The sequence below is a fragment of the Megascapheus bottae genome, chromosome 19 (genome assembly GCF_031878675.1).
Source record: "Megascapheus bottae isolate mThoBot1 chromosome 19, mThoBot2.hap1, whole genome shotgun sequence".
NCBI classification, from domain to species: Eukaryota; Metazoa; Chordata; class Mammalia; order Rodentia; family Geomyidae; genus Megascapheus; species Megascapheus bottae.
Genome location: NC_143527.1, coordinates 44,551,801 through 44,574,991, shown reverse-complemented (window position 1 = coordinate 44,574,991; position 23,191 = coordinate 44,551,801). Strand labels below are relative to the sequence as shown.

The 23,191-nt window shown below is 40.2% G+C and overlaps 1 protein-coding gene across 2 annotated transcripts in view; it reads left to right on the top strand.

The window, feature by feature from the left end:
- The window catches only part of Arhgap28 (Rho GTPase activating protein 28), an 82,874-nt gene that overhangs the window by 40,283 nt on the left and 19,400 nt on the right, over window positions 1-23,191 (top strand). For both annotated transcript variants that reach the window (XM_090353481.1, XM_090353482.1), the window contains 7 exons: window positions 2,617-2,733; window positions 7,803-7,887; window positions 9,867-10,009; window positions 13,242-13,407; window positions 13,505-13,596; window positions 17,054-17,131; window positions 22,905-23,067. In XM_090353481.1, the coding sequence (XP_090209607.1) occupies window positions 2,617-2,733; window positions 7,803-7,887; window positions 9,867-10,009; window positions 13,242-13,407; window positions 13,505-13,596; window positions 17,054-17,131; window positions 22,905-23,067 (844 nt within the window). The remainder of the gene's footprint in view (window positions 1-2,616; window positions 2,734-7,802; window positions 7,888-9,866; window positions 10,010-13,241; window positions 13,408-13,504; window positions 13,597-17,053; window positions 17,132-22,904; window positions 23,068-23,191) is intronic.

Here is a 23,191-nt window from a genome sequence, read left to right as displayed (position 1 = left end):
ATCCTCAGATCACAGCCTCTGACTAGCTAGGATTACAGATGTGAGTCACTGACATGCAGCTAAGAACAGAGTGATTTTTTAAGTTTTATTTTAAAATTTGGCATAATTGACAAGAAATCAATAATGTATATACTTTAAGTATGCTATTTAATTAGTTTTAACAAATATGTCCACTTAAATAATTATCAAAACATAGAACAATGCTATTATCTCAGAAAATATCCCTTAGGCCTTTTTTTACAAGGTCTCCTCCCTCTTTTTTTTTTTTTTTTAAGAAAGTCTCCTCCCTTTGAAGTAAGAGCCATGCTAGGATTTCTAACCCATAAATAATTTTTACTTTCCTTATACATGGAATTATAAGGTATTTTCTTCTGTCTTGTCTTCTTTCATTCATAATCGTTATTTCATTATTTACTATTTGTTGCTTGTAATCTAGCCTTGGTATAACTAAGAATACTACATTGTAAAATATACGTTGACTGACATAGTTATACACATAGTGAGGGACATTTAGATGGCTTTCAACTTGGAGGTGTTACAAAGCAACGCTGCTATGAACATGCGAGATGTGTAACAAGTGTGTATCATTTCTCTTGAGTTACAGGTGCCACCTAATTCAGATTGTTACCAAACACCAACCATCACACACAGCCTCAGGCTCAAAACTCACCATTCAAAACTTTAACAAGGCATAATTTCATAAGCAGATCAAAAATAACTAAACCCTGTCATACCAAAAAAAAAAACAAAACCAAAAACAGGCAGAAATAAGAACAACAAGAAGAGATCTTCATGTCTATCCCGTTCAGAGAACTTTGTCCGCTAAAGTTTGGGTCTTGTGCGTGAACCCACATGGACAAATAACTCACTATCATGTAAATATTATCTTTGATATTTCCAATATCAGCTAAGATACGTAAATATTTTGTGTTTCCCATTAACTTTCCAAATCTAAATCTTTCATGTGGAGACATGTTATATTTGGAGATGTAGAGCCATAAGTGACATACCCATACATGTTATAGACCTGAGGTGTATACCATCTGACTAGTAACTGCTGTCTCTCCCCCTCCCTGCCCCCTGGTGGCATCCAGTGTCCTTAGATTGGACCTCCAGTGAACTGAGAGTTTTAGGCCCAGAGTATGTGGTCCTGAAGAGTCAGAGTTCCCAGTAGCACCACACCCAGCTTCCTGTATACTAGCATCTGTTAGACAAAGGGGCAAGGTATGTCTACCCAAAGGACCCACCAAGGAAACATAGTTGGTGTCTATGAGGCAGATTTCAGCATTCTTACAAGAGGCAGACATGGCTCCTCAGGTCCTCCTTTGGGCTCTGAAGCTGGACTCTACTGAGTTTCCAATTCATGTATAGAAAGTCATTGTGTGTCTCCTCTGCAACTAAGTAGATTTAGTTTTCTGAAAGGACAACATTAGCAGATTGTGCTTAACTCTAAGGTGTGTGCAAGAGGTGAGTAAGACAGTAATGCATTCTCCCCAGAGTCAAAACCGGTGAGAGATGAAGAGCTGTCACTCTCATGCAATGCTGGCTTCCTTTTCTGTTCATCCTTCCATGTCTTTCATTGTAACTCTCTCCCTTGGACACTTGCTGGTGCTAGAAATCCCTCCCACACAAAAGCACTTAGTCCTTTTTAACCAGATTGCATTCTAGAAATAACTATTCACTGGTCTGATATGCGATTCTTTGCTGATTTCCAATACTGCTTAAAATCTATTTCTTAAAAAATATTTTAGTGGAAGTAGTGTTGTGGCTCAAGGAGCAGAGAGAGTGTGGTAGCCTTGAGCTGAAGCGCTCAGGGACAGCGCCCAGGCCCAGAGTTCAAGCCCCATGACTGACCAAAAATAAATAAATAAATAAAAATAAAGATATATATGATGTAAAATTAATGTTAATAAATTCTTCAAATAAAAAAATAAAGATATTTTGAGCCAAGCGTGGTGGATGATATACATGCTTTTAATCCAACTACAAAGGAAGCTGTAACTAGCAGGATTGTGGTCTAAGGCTGATTCCATTATATACAAGACTTTATCTGAGCAATAAATAAAGCAAGGGAGGACAATTTCTGCATAGCAAGTTCACAGTCCTGTTTTCGTTTTTGTTGTTGTTGGTTTTTGTTTGTGTTTTTTCCTTGCGATGTGAGAAGACAGATGATGGCTAGTTTTTGTCTTGATTTGAATTTCCTATGGTAGTTTTTATTTTATTTGTTACTTTATAATGTTTGCTTATTTTCTAAAGGAGTATTATGCTATTTATAGAAAATTGAGAATTTATAGTCAAATGAAGCGAATTATGACAGTTTTTTAAAAGACAACATATTCTATGGTTTTGTTTAGTACCACATATATTCAGTTTTGCAATAACATTCCTTCAGTAAAGAAAAGAATATTCAGATCTTAACTTCAGTGGAGGGCCAGTGGGAGGGCCTGGCATATGAGTGACTCACAGCAGTGCTGCACGAATAGCTCTGGAGTAGTGCATGCCAGGCAGTCGTAACTTGACACACCACTACATCTGTCTCAGTATGCCAGTGAGTGTGCACAAATACTTTAGAAGCCTTTGCTGAAATAAGAATGGTACTTTTATTTTTCCATTTAGCCAGATGGTGCTTCTCTCAATAGTACTGCCCTGTTGGACGGGTCCCCAGATGAAGATAGGAGTCTCGTAGAACCCAGAAATGACTCCAGTGTAAGTCATTGCATGTCGGCAACTGAGGTAAGAAGATGAGATAAATTGACTTCTTGAGGACAAAGAGCCAAATTTGAACCAGGGAAGCAAAGCCCGCACAGCTATTACCATCCACAAACTCAGGAATATCCAGAAATCAAAGGGTGTTGTTTACCTGTACCAAGTGTGAAGGAATTTGTTAACTTTACTCCTCATGGCAGAGTTCTAAGAGAAAAATATCAGAGGCTTGAAGGACCATCTTCCCTTCACCACCTCAACTCACAAGTCCCTTGATCCACAAGATGAACTGAAAAAACATTTTTTTTTCCTCCTTAGTTTGAAGGCTCTCCACGATTGCCTTCTTTCTCAGGACTCTCCTATGTAAATGTCTTGTCTTTGTATAAATCCCCACACAGCTTTGAGTAACAGAATGTGTACTTTTCTTTGTCAAAATTCTTGCCATCTGCCACAATTTGTGCCACTGAGATTCCCAACTCAGTGTCTCTGAGCCTGTGATAAGACCGGGAGGTTCTTTGGTGGAAATGGATGGGAGACAGTGGCTACCACATCAGATGCCCACATGGAGCTGGTGCAGGGAAATACCATGGAGCAGGAGTTTTGCCATTACTGTTGACTTTGGGAAACAGGGTTGCTGGCATTTACATGCATACCACCTTGCCTAGCCATCCCTACTGCTCACTGAGGTGTCACTGTTAGTCTCCTACATACTAACTTTTCTGCTATGTTTTTAGACATTTGGTTAAGAAATTTGTTCAGATTTTTGAGCTTTAGCACAGTGAGCATGTATTACCATCAGGAACTTTGTAGGGTATAGTTTATATAGACAGAGGCATACACGTTGTGTCTGACCCCATGACTTTAAGTCTAGTTGCTCTTTTGCTATTTAAGACAATGAATTGGAATGACCCTGAGTAAGAATGTCTCTATTTTAGGGATCATCTCAAATCTACCACTTATTAATGCATTAAATTCACAAACTTTGATAAGTCCTAGAATAAGGATTGACATTCCATCCAGCTTCCCCAACTGTTACATCTCCAAGTAACAGGGACTCCTACTCAAAGACTTGCCTAGGATCCTTTATTTCTTGTCTCAGCTGGTGGCTCCCAAATACCCAAGAGTCACCAGTAAACATAAGCCCTAACTGTGTCTACAATCCTGTTTCACCCTGCTCATTTCTAGGACCCAAGTATCTTATCATGGAACTAAAATAGTAGAATATTTCTACTCCTCTCCTTTGTTACAGCCAATTCCTTCATACAACAAGTCATCATCGTCGTCATCATCATCATCATCATCATCATCATCATCATCATCATTATCATCTCCCTGTCTTTACTTAAGTAGCCATGGTAGAGATCTCTCAGCTGATAGCTCAACCCATTCTCCCCACAGATCTAAAAGCGTTGTTGCGTGGCACCAGTGGCTTGCTCATACCTGATAATCCTAGCTACTCGGGAGGCGAGGTCTGAGGATCCCAGTCCCACCCCCATCCTGGCAGAAAAGTCCATGAGACTTCTTATCTCCAATTAGCCATTACCAAACAAACAATGGAGTTGTGGCTCTAGCGGTAGAGAGCTAATCTTCGGCAAAAAAGTGTTCAGGGATAGTGCCCACGCCCTCAGTTCAGTCTCAAAGACTGGAATACAAAAAAGTGCTGCTTACAGATCCAGTGGTTTTCTAAGACTCTTACACAAAGGCATAGTGGGACATAGTGGGATCCCTTATTTGCATCTAGCTAACTTTAACAACCTCTGTATCTTCTATAGTCTAACCATGAGGATATGACAATGAGAAGTTCACACAGGCTGGTAGAATAATTTGGTTGTCAAAGAGGATGGTCAGCAAGTTATGGAATTTTAGTTTTTCCATAGCATTCTGTGACCACAGTTTTGTTTCTGATAAGATTACTGCAAGGCTTAGAGTATGTTTCAAGTTGTAGAACATCTACCTAGCAAGCTCAAGGCCCTAAATTCAAACCCCCCCACAAAAATAAAAAGCTGATGCTAGCTATGATTCTATTTCCCTGTTCTTTGATGCTCATTTTCCACTTCATTGGCTCATTCACTCATTCAATGTGTCATTATGAAGCACATACCATTTACAAATAGATTCTTGAAAGTTGGAAGGTGAGAAAGAAAATGATCTCATGAGGAAGCTCTAGGTAGTTACAGATGGAGCTGTCCAGAAATGTTCATTTCCTTTTTGTTTTTATTTCTCTACCAACAAACTGGATGCCAACATCACATAAATTAAGCAGTAGTGGGTGTGAACAATGTCTCACTTGGACTACTCTTCAGCTTGACTTGTTTTGGATAGTTACTCAGATAATCTTTTATTAGAAATCTTACAGGATATGCTTAGCTGCATTTAGTTGTAACTAAAAGTGTTGTAGAACATCTTGCTATGATGTTACTACAGTATGAGTCTGATGATTCTTGTTTACAAGGAACCATTGGGAGCCCAGGGTGGCTTACGTTTCCAGTAATTCAGTGAAGTACAATCCAGGCTACAGGGATCTTGGCCATGGTACTTAGGACAGGAGAATACATCACCATTTTATAGAAAGAATTTGATCATCTCTGGGTTTGGGTATTTACAGGATGTTAAAGGGCATCTGTACATATCTTGTCTCAATCTACGTCAAAAGTCAAGGGCTCACTCCTGTAATCCTAGCTACTCAGGAGGCTGAGATCTGAGGATTGTAGTTCCAAGCCACCCTGGGCACTAAAGAATGTGTGATTCTTATCTCCAGTTAAGCACTGGAAAATGGGAAGTGGGGCTGTGGCTCAAGGGGTAGGATGGTAACCTTGAGCTGAAGAGCTCAGGGACAGTGCCCAGGCCCAGAGTTCAAGCCCCACCACCACCAACAACAAAAATGTCAAGGGCTATTTGTGAACAGGCTGTTCTTCCTTCTTTACTTTCACCAGGTGACTTCCTACTTCAACAGGAGAGACTCCTTTAAAAAAAATCACTTATGGTTCTAAATTTTAGTGTCCCTGTGTGACTTTCAGCCAATTCCATAATTATAGGCTGACCTTTGCTTTTTTTCAATTTTTGTGATACTATGACTCAGCTACTAAAACATTTATCTATCTGTGCTTCTTTATATCCATTCAGCTGTGCCCATTAGTGAAATTTATATTCCATTTCTGGTCAGAATGTTTTTGCCTGTCTCCTCTGCCTTTGTAAGCACCTCTTATTGATCTCAAGGTCCAACTCAAGTTCGCATTATCTGTAAAAATCTTCCGGATGGCTTTTTGTAACTTTCCCATCATTTTCCAATAATGCAGCTCATAACAGAGAAATAAGCTCTTAACAGTGCTTTGCTTGTCTTTTAATAATGTTCCATGAAAGTTATTCTGTTCTCCTTGTAAGTAGCTCAAGAAGAGGGATTATGTCTGAAATCTCTGTCCCAAAGTAATTTATCTTACAAAGAACAGATACTCATTGAGTACAACCGGATAACTAGAGGCCAGTTAAACCAATTGAGCAGATGGACACTTTCCTACTTTGAAGATTAAGCAATTGACATTCAGTAGCTGAAAGCATCCCAAGTCTCCAACTTTACATTATAAATAAAATAAGCCTCTCAGTTTTCAAAGGCACCTTCTTTCCCATTGGTGAGTTTTTATTTCAGAGTCTGACAAAGCATTTCTTTGTTGAACAACTTGAGGAAACCATCAAAAACTTGTCTACACCTTTTTAAGAATTTTAATATTTGGAAATGTTTATCAGATTTCCATTACTCTAATAAAATCCTGTGTTAGTCAGGTGACAAAGAGAAAAGGTTTATTTGGGCTCACACTTCTGAAGATTGAGTGAGTTGGCCCTATTGCTTTGGGGCCTCTAGTGAATCAGCACACTCTGGTGTTAGTGTGTGGTAGAAGAAGCCATTTACCAAAGCACAACAACCCAACATCCTCATTGTGCAATGGACACACTTTAATGATATATGGCTTGCCCCTCTTCTTAAAGATTCCAGCACTTCGTAACAGTGCTAAGAGGACCAACATATGTATCTTTGTGGGAAGTTCGAGATCCAAACTATAGCAGTGGGTAATCCTGAACTCCATCAGAAATGACAATAAAAGGTCTAGAAATATTGTCTTTTCTTCTGCCAAGTCCAGTATACTGGCATCTGTGTTTTAGTCATTGACTATCCATTTGTGTGCTGTTTCCACAGTATATCATTTGCTTTAAAATAACACAGAAATTTTAAAAAAAAGAACCTGAGGCACAGAATTTGAGACTCTCTTCACATTTTGTAGCACATGATAAAAGCTTTTATGAAGCAGGTATTCAGTTATTGCTAAATAAATATGAGATTAGAAAGCAACATTATGCTCATAGGGGAAAGAATAGATATTTTATGGGTGAATAATGAATAAAAGTTTTGATGGAATAGCAAATTTTCATAGTCACTCATATTCACAGATAATAACTTCCACATTAAAATATACATGCCTGTTAACTCTGCACTCGGGAGTCTTGAGATAGGAGAATAATGAATTCAAGGCCAGCACGAGCAACATTTGGAAACCCTATATCACCCTCTTTCCCAAAATAAATTATATAGAATTTACATGTAAAATTATTTAAAGAATTTCTAGGTAAGTTTTTAACTGGTGCCCTTCCAGATGTGAACAATAACCCACTGAACACTCTACAAGTACATGAGACTCAACTTCTCATAGAGCTGCAGGATTTCAATGCAGGAAATGCTAAATTATTTAAGAATGGAAACTGAATTAGAACTAGAAATGGTACTTATTTTTTTGTTCACTAGCTCTGTATTTTGCAGTGATAATAGTATGCCAATATAATATTAGGACAAAACATAACAAGATTAATAAATCATATTGAAACTGTCAAACCATAGAACAATCAAGCTTGTATTTCTAAGTCTTAGCAAAGGTATAATCAGCAAACATGCAAGAGCTAAGAAGGTGAAATGATACCAAAAAGAAACCAATGCAGTCAAGAACAAAGTTATGAAAGAATTTGTGTTCACTTGAGGAAAAGAAATCAGATTGAATTGAGGCAGTTTGTATTTATGGTAACATGTTCTGTATTTGTCTAATTTTGCTTGGCAGTCTAGACTCAAGGCTATTCCTGCTATCCCACTTCATTCCAATGGATCCGAAAAGCCTGGGCAGTCAGTTTCAAATGAGCTACACAGTGAGTAACTTGACTCCATCGAGCTTAACTAGACCTTACTTTGACTCTAGCACCTGGTATAATTAACAGTGATTTTTTTTAATTTATGTATTTCCAGGACTCTAACTCAAGGCCTGTGTACCTGAATTTTTTTTTGCTCAAAGCTAATCATCTACCACTTGAGCCATAGCTCTACTTCTAGCTCTTCAGTGGTTAATTAGAGATAGAATCTCACAGACTTTCCAGCTTGGGTTGGCTTTGAACCTTAATCCTTAAATCTCAGCCTCCCTAACTAGCTCAGATTACAGGTGTGTGACATCAGTGCTCAGCTATATTATTTATTTTTAATGCCCCTAGTTTTAAACTAGTACACAAAACAGATTTGTACATATTAATGGGGTGCCATAGGATGTGGGAGTGTCTAGGTGCATGCAAACATTGTGTAAAGTTTCATCGGATCAAACTCTTCAAGCTCCTGAATATTTTCCAAATTCCTTTTGGCACAAAACATTATCTTCCTTCGTCCTGGCTTTTTTTTTTTTTTTTTTTTTTGCCAGTCCTAGATCTTGATCTCAGGGTGGGAGTGCTGTTCTTAAGCTTTCTCAAGGCTAGAACTCCACCACTTTTGAGCCATAGCACCATTTCTGGCTTTTTCTATATACATGTGGTGCCGAGGAGTCGAACCTGGGTCTTTGTGCATGCTGGGCAAGCACTCTAACACTAGGCCAGACTCCCGGCCCCTGTCCTGGCTTTTTGCAGTCTACAATTCATAGTTGTTGATAGTGCCTCAGAGCTTCTTGCTCTTGTCTGTTCTGTAGTGGCCATCAATCAACTTCTTCCTATCTTCTCTCCTCCCAGTATGGAGTTTTTGAAAAGCAACATGTAAGTAGGATTTTTCTCCTCATCATGATTCTATTGTTTCCAATGTTCTTTTTTTTCCCTCCTTTGTACCTCCAAAGACCACTTCTGGCATAGTAAACAAATTTAGCCCGATGGAATGGTTGGCATATTTTCTTCTCTCTCGCCATATCATGTAGAAGCTTATTACTAGGGTCATATCTGACTTGAGGCCTCTTCCATAGTCGCATGGATCTGCACAATATTTGCAGGGAGATCAGAAATGGCCATTTCCAGCTCCTAAATTACTACTCTGGTGCATGCTGAGCCACTTCCTCAAATCCTTGAAGGAAGCAAACCCCTTCAGGATGTGTTTTTATGATGCCATCCAGTTTCATTCACTCTCTTTTATTTTTTTATTTTTTTGCCAGTCCTGTGGCTTGAGCACTGTCCTTGGCCTTTCTCAAGGCTAGCACTCTACCACTTGAGCCACAGTACCACTTCTGGCTTTTTCTTTGTATGTGGAACTGAGGAATTGAACGTGGGTCTTCATACATGCTAGGCAAGCACTCTACCATTACGCCAAATTCCCAGCCTGACATTTACTCTCCTTGTAAAACAGAGTCCATCTTTGAACCTGCACATATAAACCATGGAAGTTAAATTAATAAAGTTTGTTATGGAGCCCGGGATTTTGGCCCCCATACAAGGAAATAGTCCATATATTCCAAGGAAATATTCCATAGTTTTGGAAAAACAAAACAAAACTAGGGAGCAAAAGTAGACAGAAATTTGAACACAACCTTTCTTTGGCTTCAAGCTTCTGGGTCTCTAATAAATAAAGTGGAATTACTTCCATATAACTTAATATCAATATATAAAAATATCATGCTTTAGGAATTTCTGCTAAATAATCTTCAGCAACTTTCATAAAACATAAAAATCAATAATCTTTAAAAATCATGTAATTTGTATGTTTGCTTAGATAATGACGAAAACTGTGATCATAGTGCATTGTTGATTGCAAACTGAACTTAAGGGAAATCTGATATTTTGATCATTCTAATATGTGTGTAGGTTGCCTTGCAAATACTTAGTGCTCATTTTATAGTAAATGTTATTGACTAAATGACGTACGCTTGCAATTTCTTATGCTTTTTAAGATGGTGGCTATCTAGAAAAGAACATTCCAGCAGAGGCTGAAGAGCTGTCCTTTGAAATATCTTATTCAGAAATGATTGCCAATGCTCCAAAAAGAAATAAGTGTAATAAGTCTGAGATTAAGAAGGAAGAATGTGCTTTAACTGTAAGTACAAACTTCCCTAGGTCCAACCAGTAATTTGCTGTGACTTCTCTAATATCCCCGAGAAGAATTTTCTTTTAATCTCTGTGTAAACACTGGGCTTCAGGGCTGCAGGCCACCATAGAGGAAGGGAAAATGGGACTTTATTTGTTATTCTGTGCACGGCTTGCCTGACTGTACCTAGCAACTCCCGGTACAGGTTGAGAATAAGTAATGAATATTATTTTACAGATAGTTAGTTTCCCATTGCTGTGACAAATACCAGAGAAAAATCAACAGAAAATGAGGAAAAGTTTTATTTTGACCCATAGCTCTGAAGGTTTACCTTCCTGGTAAGTTGACTCATTTCTTTTGGGCCTGTGGCAGGCACAAAGAAAGACCAAGCTGCTCACCTCATGGTATCCAGGAAATGAAGGAAGAGGAAACAGGAAGTATTCAGAGTCATAATATCCCTTTCAAGGATTTGCCTTCCCCTAACTCTACCTCTTAAAAGCTCTACCTTATCCAATAGTTCCATCCCTTGGTGATGGAGACTACAACAGGGCCTTTGGAGACCATTTCAGATCCACACTACACCTCAGAGGAAATGGGGTGGTCACCTGTATTGTGATTTTTGTTATACTTCATAACCTCTTAACTCACTGAAGACCATAGCTCTACATATTGTATCCTGAAAAATCATATAACAGAAGGGGCAACTACAGAGAGTCTTGTCATAATAACAAGAAGGGACAGCACATAGGACACTGAACTCAGGAAAAATGAAATCAAGAATTTATAATATTACAAATAAGCAGGCATGGGTTCTGACTCCATAACTGTGATAAACTATAGCTTCTTAGGAGGTAGTGAATGAAAAGATCATTAGATGAGGCCAGCCCAGATAAGGTAGTTAGTGAAAACTCATCTCATCCCAGTGTGTCTGTCATCCCAGTTTCATAAGAGACATAGGTAGGAGAGTCACGGTCTGAGACTTGCTTGGGCAAATACATGAGATCCTGTCCCCCCCCAATAAATGAAGCACAAAAGAACTAGACAGATGCCTGAAGGGATAGAGTACCTGTCTTGCATATGTGAGGCCTGAGCTTCAAGTTCAAGCCCCAGGATAAAAAAAAGAAAAGAAAAGAAGCAGCAGAAAATGAATTATTGCACGATGAGTAAATAATAATTCCATCTTTTGTAAATAATTCTGTACTTTTCATCCTGGAAAGAAGGCCTCAATATATATATTTAGGATGTTATATCCTGAAAGTCTAATGTAGAACTATGCTGCATGGATCTGATTACTGTTCATTAAACGAACGCAATGTGTAAAGAGCCCATTCTGCAGTCAGTCTGCTGATCAGATGTGGCAGCAGAAAGAACAGGGCACAGGGACAGGCCAGAGCCAAAAGGACAAAAGCAGGCTTTTTCAACCAGGCAGCAGGACCATGGGGACAAAGGGGAGGAAGAAGATGGTAAGCTCTGGGGTGCTCACTGAATGCCTTCTAGGAACTTGACGCTGCACAAGCCTTTCTTGTAAGGTGGAGCCTTATGACTACTCCATCATACAGATAGGAAAACAGATTTGAGGAAGCCAGGAAACATAGCTGAGCCCCACAGGATCAATCCTGAGTGTGCCTATCTCCAAAACCTGTGTAGTCTCTAAGCAGTCTCCTTATCACAGGCTGTGTTCTGGCGAGGGGATGGAATCTATGGGAATCCCTGCATAGAGCCATTCCAAGAGGATGCTGGCTTCCAGTTCCTTATCTGACCTGTGTCCCACTAAGGCTTGGTTCACCCAAGCACAGTCAGCCTGTAATGAAGAACTGGTAAAAGAGTTTACCACATTGATTCGTCCCATTGTTTACCCTGCTGTTATTAATATAACTTGCATGGAGGGCCATGGTCTCATGAAGAAGGTCACAGAACTAAGTATGTAACAGCCTAAGGTATGACCTAAACTATATCCTACAGCTTAATTGATTCACTTTTAAATATGTATGAGTTCCAGTGAAGAAATGGTAATGAAGAAATGAGTAGATAGCAATAATCTCATGGGAACTCCAAGTCACAGAGCCCTCTGGAAACCATCTTCTTTTATTCTGTGCTGTTGGGAATGGAACCCAGAGCCTCTGTTTACCAGCCCTATACCCCTGAGCTCCATCTCCAGCCTGGAACCTAAAATTATACATTGTTCTGCTTTAGTACATTTTTTAATACCAAGGTTTCTGAGAGAGAAATATATACCAACAGATAGTATATTAAACTTTCTCTTGCTTATTGCTTAAGCTTCATATTTCTAGATGAATGAAGTATTGGGGGGGTGTATTTTGTTTCTCAGCATGAAAATGGAGAATATAGCAGTTTCATTGTCATCAAAAGGATAAGATTATTTGCCTTCTCTGTGAATTTTGCACTTGTAAGAATTTAGAATCACCTACATTTGATTTGATTTTTCGTGCTGGGGCTAGAACTCAATGCCTTATACTTACCAAGCTGGCACTTGCCATTTAAGCCATGTTCCCAGCCCCTTTTTTTATTCTAGGGCCATGCACTCCTTCCTGGAGCTAGCCTAAGCTGATAGTCTTCATATCTGCATCTCGCTAGTAACTGAGGTTGCCTCACCATAAAATGATAGGGGTTTGCTGTCTTTCTCTCCTGGCTGGCCTTAAACAGTGATCCTCCTGTCTCTGCTTCTGTAACTAGAGTTACAAGTGTAAACCATCTTGCCAAGACCTGGCTTTGATATTTAATGTAGAATAACTGCCATCTCAGCAAACATGTATTACCAGTCTTGATCAGGAGACTATTAAGTAAGTGTCTTTCGAAGTATAAGATTGGCCCTCCTCATGAAAGTCTATTCCAGGCTTTCCTGAAATATACCTACGTGTGTGGTCTTGAATGCATGTTCTGTACACAGTACAGATTAAGTGTCCAAGCCATGCACATTCCATATGAGGCTTTGCATCTATGCTGTTTGACCACCCAGGTTGACCCTGACAGGAAGGCAGTTTCTGCCACAGTATTGTACCATTCAGACTGAACTATTAGTTTACTTCTAATTAGCATGACAGAGAGCTGCAAATTTTATACAAAACATATTCTCATGTACCTAGGAGACTTTTTTTTTTTTGCAAAGATCATGTTTTTCACACATTTCAAATATCCAAGTAGCATTTGAATGAAGGTCTAATAATGTTTGGGGGTTTTATTTTTTGCCAGAAGAAATAACTATCATCACTCTTCATTACAGAAATTTTTTGTACAGAAAACTAGATTTGGGTTAACTGAAGCAGGAGACCTGTCTGCAGAAGACATGAAGAAAATCCGCCATCTGTCTCTGATTGAGTTAACTGCCTTTTTTGATGCCTTCAGAATTCAGCTAAAAAGAAGCAAAACAGAGAAAGTCAAAGGGCGAGGTAACTAAGACGGATCCTTCTGGTTGTGTTGTGACACACTCGCATGAGTGCTTTTCTAATTCCCTTTTCCCTCTCCCTTGCCTATTTTATAATGAAGACAATGGGATTTTCGGTGTTCCACTGACAGCTCTCCTGGAAAATGATCGAAAGAAAGATCCAGGAGTGAAAGTCCCCTTTGTACTACAAAAAGTGAGTAGACTGCAAATGACCAAGGAACAAATACACATTCCCTCTGCCACTTGTATCTTTCTAAACCTACTTGTGAGATTTCCTTCAGGTTTCAGGACACTGAAACCCTTCTAGGTTACCTCCTCCTGATTTTCAGGGTTCTTCAATGCATCCTCAAAATGACCTCATAGATGATTTGGCTTTGGAACTAAGCCAGCTTTCATTACTGTAACAGAATGTCAGAGCACAGGCATCTCGAAGGTTAGTGCTGCTCTAGTGAAAGGCTTCTGGGATGTATTACCTTGGGACACTGCTGTGAGAGAGTGAGGCCAGCACACCAGACAGGAAGCCACAGAGTGGGGAAAGGCCCTGTGATGATTTCCTACTAGGCTCTACCACCTCAGTTTCCAACACATGAAACCCGGGAACATGCCATGTGCTCACCCTCGCAGGCTGGCTGAAGATGTTTTGAGCTTGTTACATTGTGCCCATCATTGACGTACCTACAGATTCTATTTCACAGCTTTTTTCAGTTTTGTTTTGTCCATTATCTGTTCAGATACTATTTGTGCATGTGTATGTCTGTGTGTCTTCGTACATGACTATTTTGTCTGGATAAAGATGACCATGAATTATTAACAGTGTGTTTGCAGATCATCCAAGTGTGAGCTAAAAGATACCATAAGCTTATAATCATCATCATCATCATCATCATCATTATTATTATTATTATTATTATTATGAGTGGGTCATGGGGCTTGAACTCTGGGCCTGGGCATTGCCCCTGAACTCTTCAACTCAAGGCTACCTCCCTACCCTTGAGCCAAGCCTCACTTCCCATTTTTTAATTGGAGATAAGAGTCTCAGGTTCTTCTGTGCCCAGGCTGGCTTTGAACCTTGATCCTCAGATCTCAGCCTCCTGAGTAGCTAGGATTATAGGCTTGAGCCTCTGGGCCCAGAATAAGCTGATTTTTTTTCATATGTTTTTTTAATTGTAATTAATAGAAGGGTTACATAATATTCACCAGATAGAAGGTGCATTACTTCATAAACATTGACACCCTTTCTCATGTCTTGGCCCCATTTCCCTCCTCCCACCCCCGCCCCTCATCTTGTTTTCCCCCCTTCCCTATGCAATTTCAAATAACCAAATAAACATATATACAATATATCAGATAACAGGGTGAAATACTATAACAATATGAGATAACCAAGGAACAGCAGAAGAGATGAGAGATAACATAGTACATTAAGGACAACAATCGCTCATTATTTAGCTTTTGTTTCTATATCCTGGAGGTCCTTTCATTTAGCGTCATACTATGGCCTTATGTATCTAGGTTTTGTTCAACTGTAAATCTCTGCTAGGAGAGCCCAACGTTTCTACTGATTATGACAAATGAAGGAAACCATTGAGCCTATGTTCCTTTGAGTCTGGCTTACTTCACTTAATATGACTTTTTTCTAAGTCTTTCCATTTCCTTACAAATGGGGCGATGTTGTTCTTTCTGCCAGCAGCATAGAATTCCATTGTGTATAAATACCACATCTTGTTGATCCACTCATCAACTGAGGGACATCTGGGTTGGTTCCATATCTTTGCTTTGGTAAATAGTGCTACAGTGAACATCGTTGTGCTAGTGGATTTAGTATGCCCTTGTTTCTGGATGATTGGATAAATGCCAAGTAGTGGAATTGCTGGGTCATAGGGGAACTCTATATGTTTAGTCTTTTGAGGCACTGCCATACTGCTTTCCATAGTGGTTGAACGAGTTTGCACTCCCACCAACAGTGTAATAGAGATCCCTCCTGGCCACATCCCCGCCATAAGCTGATTTTTTTATGTGTGTATTTGTGATCATTTTATGGATGTTCCAGTGGTTAAGAAAGTCTAAAAATCAGTTTGTGATTGGGCAGATGGAATAAAATTAGACCAACACAATAATTTCAGTGAAAAGAAGCTTTATAAATGACATTTCAACTATCTGATGTGACTTGGTCTGTGAATATCATTGCCAAGTGGATGACTTATTTCTAAGTTTGTTTTATAGACAGCCTTTATTCAACACTGACATCCAGTGGCACAATTAAAATTTCATGGTTCATACTACAAAATTAAGAAAAGTGAGGGGAGGGCCCAATTGAAGGGAGGTGACAATGGTGAAGGGAGCAATACCCTGATCTAGATACATTGTAATCATAATCTGCTTTGCTAATTACTTACAGGCAAAAACAAAAAGTTAATATATTTTAGGTCATTAAAAAGAAAATACATTCCCAAGCTCTTAACCACAAACTGTTAAATTTTAAACCATATCTAAAAATTTTGACACATTATAATATCATGCCCCTACAAAGCCAAGCTCAGAACTCTGTAAAGGTACTTAAACAGAAGATGCTCAGTGAATGCCAGATTAAATATAGATTTCTGTCACGACAGTAATTGTCCATATTAGTTGTATTACCACTGATTTCATTGAAGACAATGAGATTAGTACTCTCACCTTCATGTGGGAAAGGCTTCATGCTTGTGTTTCCACTTTCTAAGTATTTCCCTCCATGCCTAGAGAATTGCCTTCATCCCAAATGTCACAGAGCAGAGATGAAGGAATCCCTGTCGCCATGTCAACTTGGACAGGTTACTTACCCTCTCGGTGCCTTTAACTCCTCAGCAGTAGATGGGGAGAAGAATAGTACTTCATGATTGCCAAGATTAAGTGAGCACATATGTGTAAAGAATTGAACACTGGGTCCGATGTGTGTTACACAGGCACCATCACAAGAACTCAGAGTAATTAGCTTCTATAAATTTTGGTCACATTTCCAGAATTCCTACAGGCTCTCCTTTCACTGTCTTTCTTTCCTTCCTCTTTTTTGTTGTTGTTGCTGCTGCTGTAATGTAGAGGAACTGGAGCTTGACTCAACACTTACAACTGGGTGCTCTACCATTTGAGCCATGCTTTGCTGGCTAATTGGAGATAAGAGCCTCTCAGATTTCTCTCTTGTGCTGGTTTTCCGTAGTGATTCTCTGATCTCAGCCTTCTTGGTAGCCAGGATTATAGGCATGAGCTACCAGTGCCTGACTCCAACACATGCTTAGCCAGGGTGGTAGTAACAAAGGAGGATAGTTTTAGATTCATTTCTTACTGTTCATTGTTGAGAAAGATATGAAATAATCTGATCTTAAAATGGTTAAATGGCAGCAAATTATAAGTGGTTAAGGGTTCACACTCGAGTTGGCATTATTTTCTGTGTTATGGGATGGATCTTTGGGGAAATCTGTTGAATAGCCATAGTAGAGATCTGCTCATTGGCAAATTGGAAGATAATGTTGACCTTCTAGGAGGTTGTGAATATTTACCAAGTACCAGGCATGTATATGCTAGGCAATCTGTCAGTTACTATCATTATTGTTTGAATTTCAGATGTTTACAGTTATGTATAAATACTTAATTTGTAATGTATCATTGTTTTCTAGTTTTTTGAGAAAGTTGAAGAATCAGGTCTGGAATCTGAAGGAATTTTTCGACTTTCAGGATGCACTGCCAAAGTCAAGGTACCCAACTTTTTCTCTATTCCTAGTTAGAGATCTAAGCTGGTTAGAGCCGGTAAAGGAGCAACAGAAATCTAGTCTGTCATTGTCCTTAGTTATTTGAAGAGTCAAATAAGTGACAGAGTCACTTGGTTCAACCTAGTGACTCTTTTGTACCTAACCCTGATGCTTCTAAATTAATAGGCAAAACAGTAAATTCTAAACCTATAGTAATGAAACAACATGTCCACTCAGCATTGCAGAACTCTTCTGTCTTTATTTACGTAGTCCATCGCCCGTCACTGGGGTTAACCACATCAGTGTATTGTTTTCATCTTGGTCATAGAAATCACTCAGCCAAGAGCATAGGCGCCCTGATTTCCATTACCAGCTGCTCTTCTGCTTCTCCTTTTAAAGTTCTTGAAGAATTTTTAGCAATACTGTAACCTCTGAAATAGTCAGCAGTTATAAAATCCAATTCCATTTATGGAAATGTTAGTGCCCATGTATATAACCCAGCCCATCGCCCAAGCCTGTGAATCCATTCACTCTGCCTTCCACCTTCCTTCAGATAGTGGAAATCTATGGAACAAGACAAGAAAGAGTCATTGAAAAAATGGAGCTTTCTTCACAAATTTCCAATAAAAATATTCTAGCGCATCTCCTGGTAGGTACACAAAGTGAGGCGCTATTATCTGTCCTTGAATCACTCCTGACAAAGGGCATTGAATAATAAATCCAGGAGTTGTTTTTCTCAGGACTAAAAAAAAAAAAGTAAAAAAGTGTCACATCGGCAATTCACTTAGTACATCTTTGTCACATTTGAGTATAAACAGAGGTAGAGGGAGAGAGGGATTGGAGAATGACATTTCTCCCCCCTCCAAAAAAAAAAAAAGAAAATGGAAGGGGCTCAGCCCACAATGCAGACCTGACAATTTGTTCCCACCAAGGACTCCTGCACAGGACAGAATAAGCCAGGGACTTTACCCTACCCACACCTAGCCATGGGCTAGGCTTTCTTCAAAGCATGTGCTTGAGTAGAGGCACTGACAGCAGCAAAATATGGTGAGTTCTCTTTTGAAAGCAGATCTGGAACAGGGTACAAAGGCCTTACCAGTGACAGTAATCAGGGCACGTTAGGACTTGTGACTTCCCTGAGAAAGGAGTTGGCTCAGTTCTGGCACAAGTTCTTTTAGAAAGCGTGTTAATTCCCAGAGACTCCTTAAGAGTCATGCCTTCTATGTTAAATCTGCTTTTGTTTCAGTTTTCTATATATTTGGTTCTTAGATATACTTCCAAACAAATCTATCCTAATTCTTTTTTCCCCTAGTACTGGGGTTTGAACTCTGGGCCTGGGTGATGTCTCTTAGCTTGATAGCTTCATTTCTGGCTTGTTGGTGGACAATTGAAGATAAGTCTCCCAGACTTTCCTCCCCTGACTTCAAACTGAGATCCTCAGATCACAGCCTCCTGAGTAGCTAAGATTACAGGCGTGAGCCACTCTGGTGCTCAGTGATCTGTCCTAACTGCAAGGGCAAAAATGATTTCAGCTTGGCTCCACAGGCTCACACCTGTAAACCCCAGCTACTCAGGAGGTTGAGATCTGAGGATCTCAGACCAAAGCCAGCCTGGGCACAAAAGTCCATGAGACTCTTATCTCCAATTAATTACCAGAGTACTGGAAATGGCTCTGTGGCTGAAGTGGTAGAGCACTAGCCTGAGTTGAAGAGCTCAGGGACAGAGCCCAGACCCAGAGTTCAAGTCCCACAACCAACCAAAAAAAAAAAAAAAAGAAAAGAAAAGATTTCAGTCTGGTTGCTTATTAGTATAATTAGAGACCCAAAGTGAAGTTATTCTCACCAGTTACTGCTTATCAGGGGCTAATCATCCCTTAGAGTACTGTTACAGACACATGCATTCCTGAGCCACGTTTAGGTCAAAGTCTCTTTGCCCCTAATTGGTTTTGTATTGTGTCAGTCTATTTATTTCACTGCTTGTTAGCAAAAAAATAAATGCAATCCAGATGTTTCATCATTGGAGCTCTAGCAAAGCCAACATGCAACATGAAGGAAGTCTGGGCTAGTGAGAGAGGCATTGTGATGTCTATATTCCTTTCCTTTCTTCAAATTCTAGACAACCTCACTTTCAGTTAGCTGGCTGATTTTTGGTTTTGCTTGTAATTTCATCCGCAGGACTTTTTTCTGAGAACATGCTTGGAGAAAGTTTTTTGGTTTTGTTTTTGTTTTTTAAATCCTCTGTTAGCATTGAATTTTGTGCCAAGTAAATATTGCCAGCCAGTAGAGGCAACAGCTTGGCCAGACTCTTTGATTTAGATGCTTGATAAGATAGACAGGCTGCAGCCCTGAGAAGCTGGTAGAGTTTTATAGCCAGACACAAGTGTGAAGTCAGTTCTTATGTTTGAAGCTACAGAGCATTTGGAACCAATTGAATGCTTTACGTGTTCAATGATTTTCTTTCAAAACATGGCAGAAATTGGAGCCCGGCACCGAGACTATGTTTGACGGAAGGCAGTCTGTTTGGCACGTAAGGTTTTCTTTCTGAATCATTTCCATTCTTCAGAGGCAATCCTAAAAGCTTTGTAGCTATGTTACCCATGTGGTGGTTTCTCCTAAGCTGGGGACTGCGGGCCTGTCATTTGTGAAGCAGCCTCAAAAGCTCAAGTAGGCTGCATTTGAGTGCCAGCTTTGAGCATAAAGTAAGAGTGAAAGCCCAGTATTGGGACAAAAGAAAGATGGAGAGAGGGAGAGAGAGTGGAGTGAGTGGAGAAGAAAAAGAGATAGAGAGAAAGTAAAAACTTAAAGTAGGCAACAGTTGAGCTCAAAAGGGATCTAAGGACAGGATTTCTGAACCCATGTATTTTCTTGGTAACCATAGACACAATACATGGATTCTTTATCTGCTCAGTGCTTTGTCTTTGGTCAGGTGAATTCACACCAGCCTTCTGAGATTTCACATTTGGGGTCACCATATATGAGCTCTGCTCATAGCCTCCACTTTGTTCTTTTTTGTTGTTTGGCCTTATGCCACTACTAGGGCTTGAATTAAGGGCCTGGACACTTCCCCTTAGGATGATTTTTTCCCCTCAAATCTAGCACTTGGCCACTTCAGCCACAGTTCCAGTTTTTGCTTTTTGTGGCCGATTGGAGATAAGAATCCCATGGGCCTTCCTGCCCTTCGAATGTCCATCCTCGGACCTCAGATCTCAGCCTCCTGAGTAGGTAGGTTGTTGTTACATGGTGCCTGGCTTTTCAAGTTTTCTCTTGTGGGAACCAGAACAGGACATTGTTTCTCTAGCTATCGACACAAGATGACACTTTATTTATTTATTTATTTATTTATTTATTTATTTATTTATTTATTTATTTTTTTGGCCAGTCCTGGGCTTGAGCTCAGGGCCTGAGCACTGTCCTTGGACTTTCTCAAGGCTAGAGCTCTACCACTTGAGCCTCAGCACCACTTCCGGCTTTTTTCTATGTATGTGGTACCGAGGAATCGAACCCGGGTCTTCGTGCATGCTAGGCAAGCACTTTAACCACTAGGCCAAACTCCCGGCCACAAGATGACATTTTAGAACCCAAAGTCACACCTCCCACAGGTGGGGGTCCCCCCAGAAATGACACTTCAGGTAGAGCAGAGGAGGAGGAGGAGGAACAGCACAAGCTGACCCCTGTGTGCCAGGCCACACTCCGAGGGCGTGTAACACTAGCCCATTTCATTCCAGAGAAGTCATTTCCAAACTTGTAGTTTTGATTGATATGTGGAAAACAACACATATTTGCTTGATACCATGTTATTTCGATACACATACATTGCACAATGTTTTTGCTGGGATGGGCATATCTATGTTCCTAAACATTTATCATTGCTTTATGGTGGAAATATTCCCGTCCTTTCTTGTAGTTTCTTGAGAAATATAGTCCTGTCTTGTTATGGATCATCACCCTGCTGTGCAGCGACCCCCTGACATTGAATGACCATTATTTCCCCCTTTGAATATCACACTTATTGTGTCACCGTGCTTGGCATTCTCCCTCCTATGCGCACCCACCTCCTTTGTGTACCACATCTACATGCCCAAGTTAGTTTCCTATTACTGATCCTCAGTAATAGGCCTCAGTAAGAGGCACCTTGGCCTGGTGCCTCTCACCTTCACCTGCCTTACAAAAGTTCCACACTTTCTGAAATAATCCTTCTGTCCGCCATCAGGAAAGAGAAATCTAGCCTTGTCATTCCCTTGCTCAGAGATGTGCCAAGTGGTCTGGCTGTTGGCCCCCATGCAACTGGGTATGCAGTAGTTCTGATCAGCTCTGCATGCCTGGCCTTGTTCCAGCAATGCTGACTTAGCTGTGGCTCCTCAGAAACCCTGGCTCGCCATGCATTTGTGTCATGAGCAGTTCCTCTATCCAGGGCCCTGTGTTCTCTTTGTTCAGTGAACTCCTTATTCTTCCTCCAGCCCAGGCTGGAAAAACTTCCCTCTACCAGTTCCTAAAGCACATCAAGAGTTTCAGGCACTCTCCCCACCTCCCCCACCCAAGGCCCACTCAGGCGTGCAGTCTTATCTGTTCTAGGATGGGTTTTCTGTACTGTAAAGCTCTATTGAGTTTTATCAACTAAGCAGCATGTGATTGGCTGTAGAATTCCTGTTAGGTTGCATGACAAAAAGAAACTGAGCAGCTCTAGAAGAAACTTATCTTACCAGGGAGCTGTGTTTTCTGAATTGGGAACTGTGAGAGTATTTGCAGCCGTATGTTGATGAGTTGATCTTGGTAGGAAAAGCTGCAGTGTACAGACTAACACTGGTTGTAAAACAATAAAAATAAAATAACAATGAATCACTTGTAGGTGTCCTCTAAGGATGCCTGTAAGTAAACCATATAGTTTAAGGGAACAGCAGAACCTGAGTTTGACTTTGGTAAAGGAACACAGAGTAGATGAATCAGATGCATTAGTAATGTTAAAATGATAAGCCAAATAGAATTTATGAAGGCTTAGTGCTTTGCCTTTTTTCCCCATGGGTGTGGACACTGTGTTCCAAATCTTAGAAAGGATGTCAAACATGTGTGTGTGTGCACATACATGTGTATATATGTGTGTATGTGTGCATGCTTGTGTTGTGCATGGTGTGTGTGTACGTTTGTGTGTGCTTGTGTTGTATGTGCGTGTGCGCGTGTGTGTGTGTGCTTGTGTGTGGATATATATGTGTATATGTGTGTGTTCATGCTTGTGTTGTGCGTGTGTGTGTGTGTGTGTGCGCGCGTGCACGCTGGCATGAAATTCTGCTGTGTTTGCTCCAGGAAGATGTCATCGGGCTGCCTGCTGCAGTGAGGTCAGAGTTTCTCTGCCTGGATGCTCTCACTGCGCATGTGAGCTTGCTGAGAGATGCACATTCTTGGTCTGATTTGGAAATGGAGATGAGGATGGCAGGGGATTGTGGAAGAAGGGAGGAGAGGCTTTGTCAGAATCTAGCAGTCATGCGAGGATGGTGATCTCCTGCCAAAGCCACAGAAATAACTTAGGAGCCAAGTAAGGAACTTTTATAATTATGCAGACTTAGCCATGTAAGGTCAAGATTATTTAAGAATACTTTTGAAAATTCATTTACACACAGGTATTTCAGTTCTCCTTAATTATGTTGGAAAAAAAGGTTTAAAGGATACTTCCTGGCCAGTCTGTTGACAGAAATGGTTTATGTGCAATGGTAGTAGACTTCTATAGGCTTTAAAAAGGCTAAGATGGTGAAAGTTGTTGACTATTGGCTGTCTTCCTTGCTTTTCAGCAATACCGTGAAGAACTAGATGCCAAATTTAATGCGGATAAATTTAAATGGGACAAAATGTGCCATAGGGAAGCTGCTGTCATGTTGAAAGCATTTTTCCGAGAACTACCCACCTCTCTCTTCCCAGTGGAATACATCCCTGCCTTTATCACTCTACTGGAAAGTAAGTACAAGAAAGTGGAAGAACAGACTTAAGTATGAGGGCTATAAAGTAACAGTAGAACACAGATGTGTCCTGAAACGTGATCATAATAGGGCAATTGTAAGCTTGATACTCACACATTTAA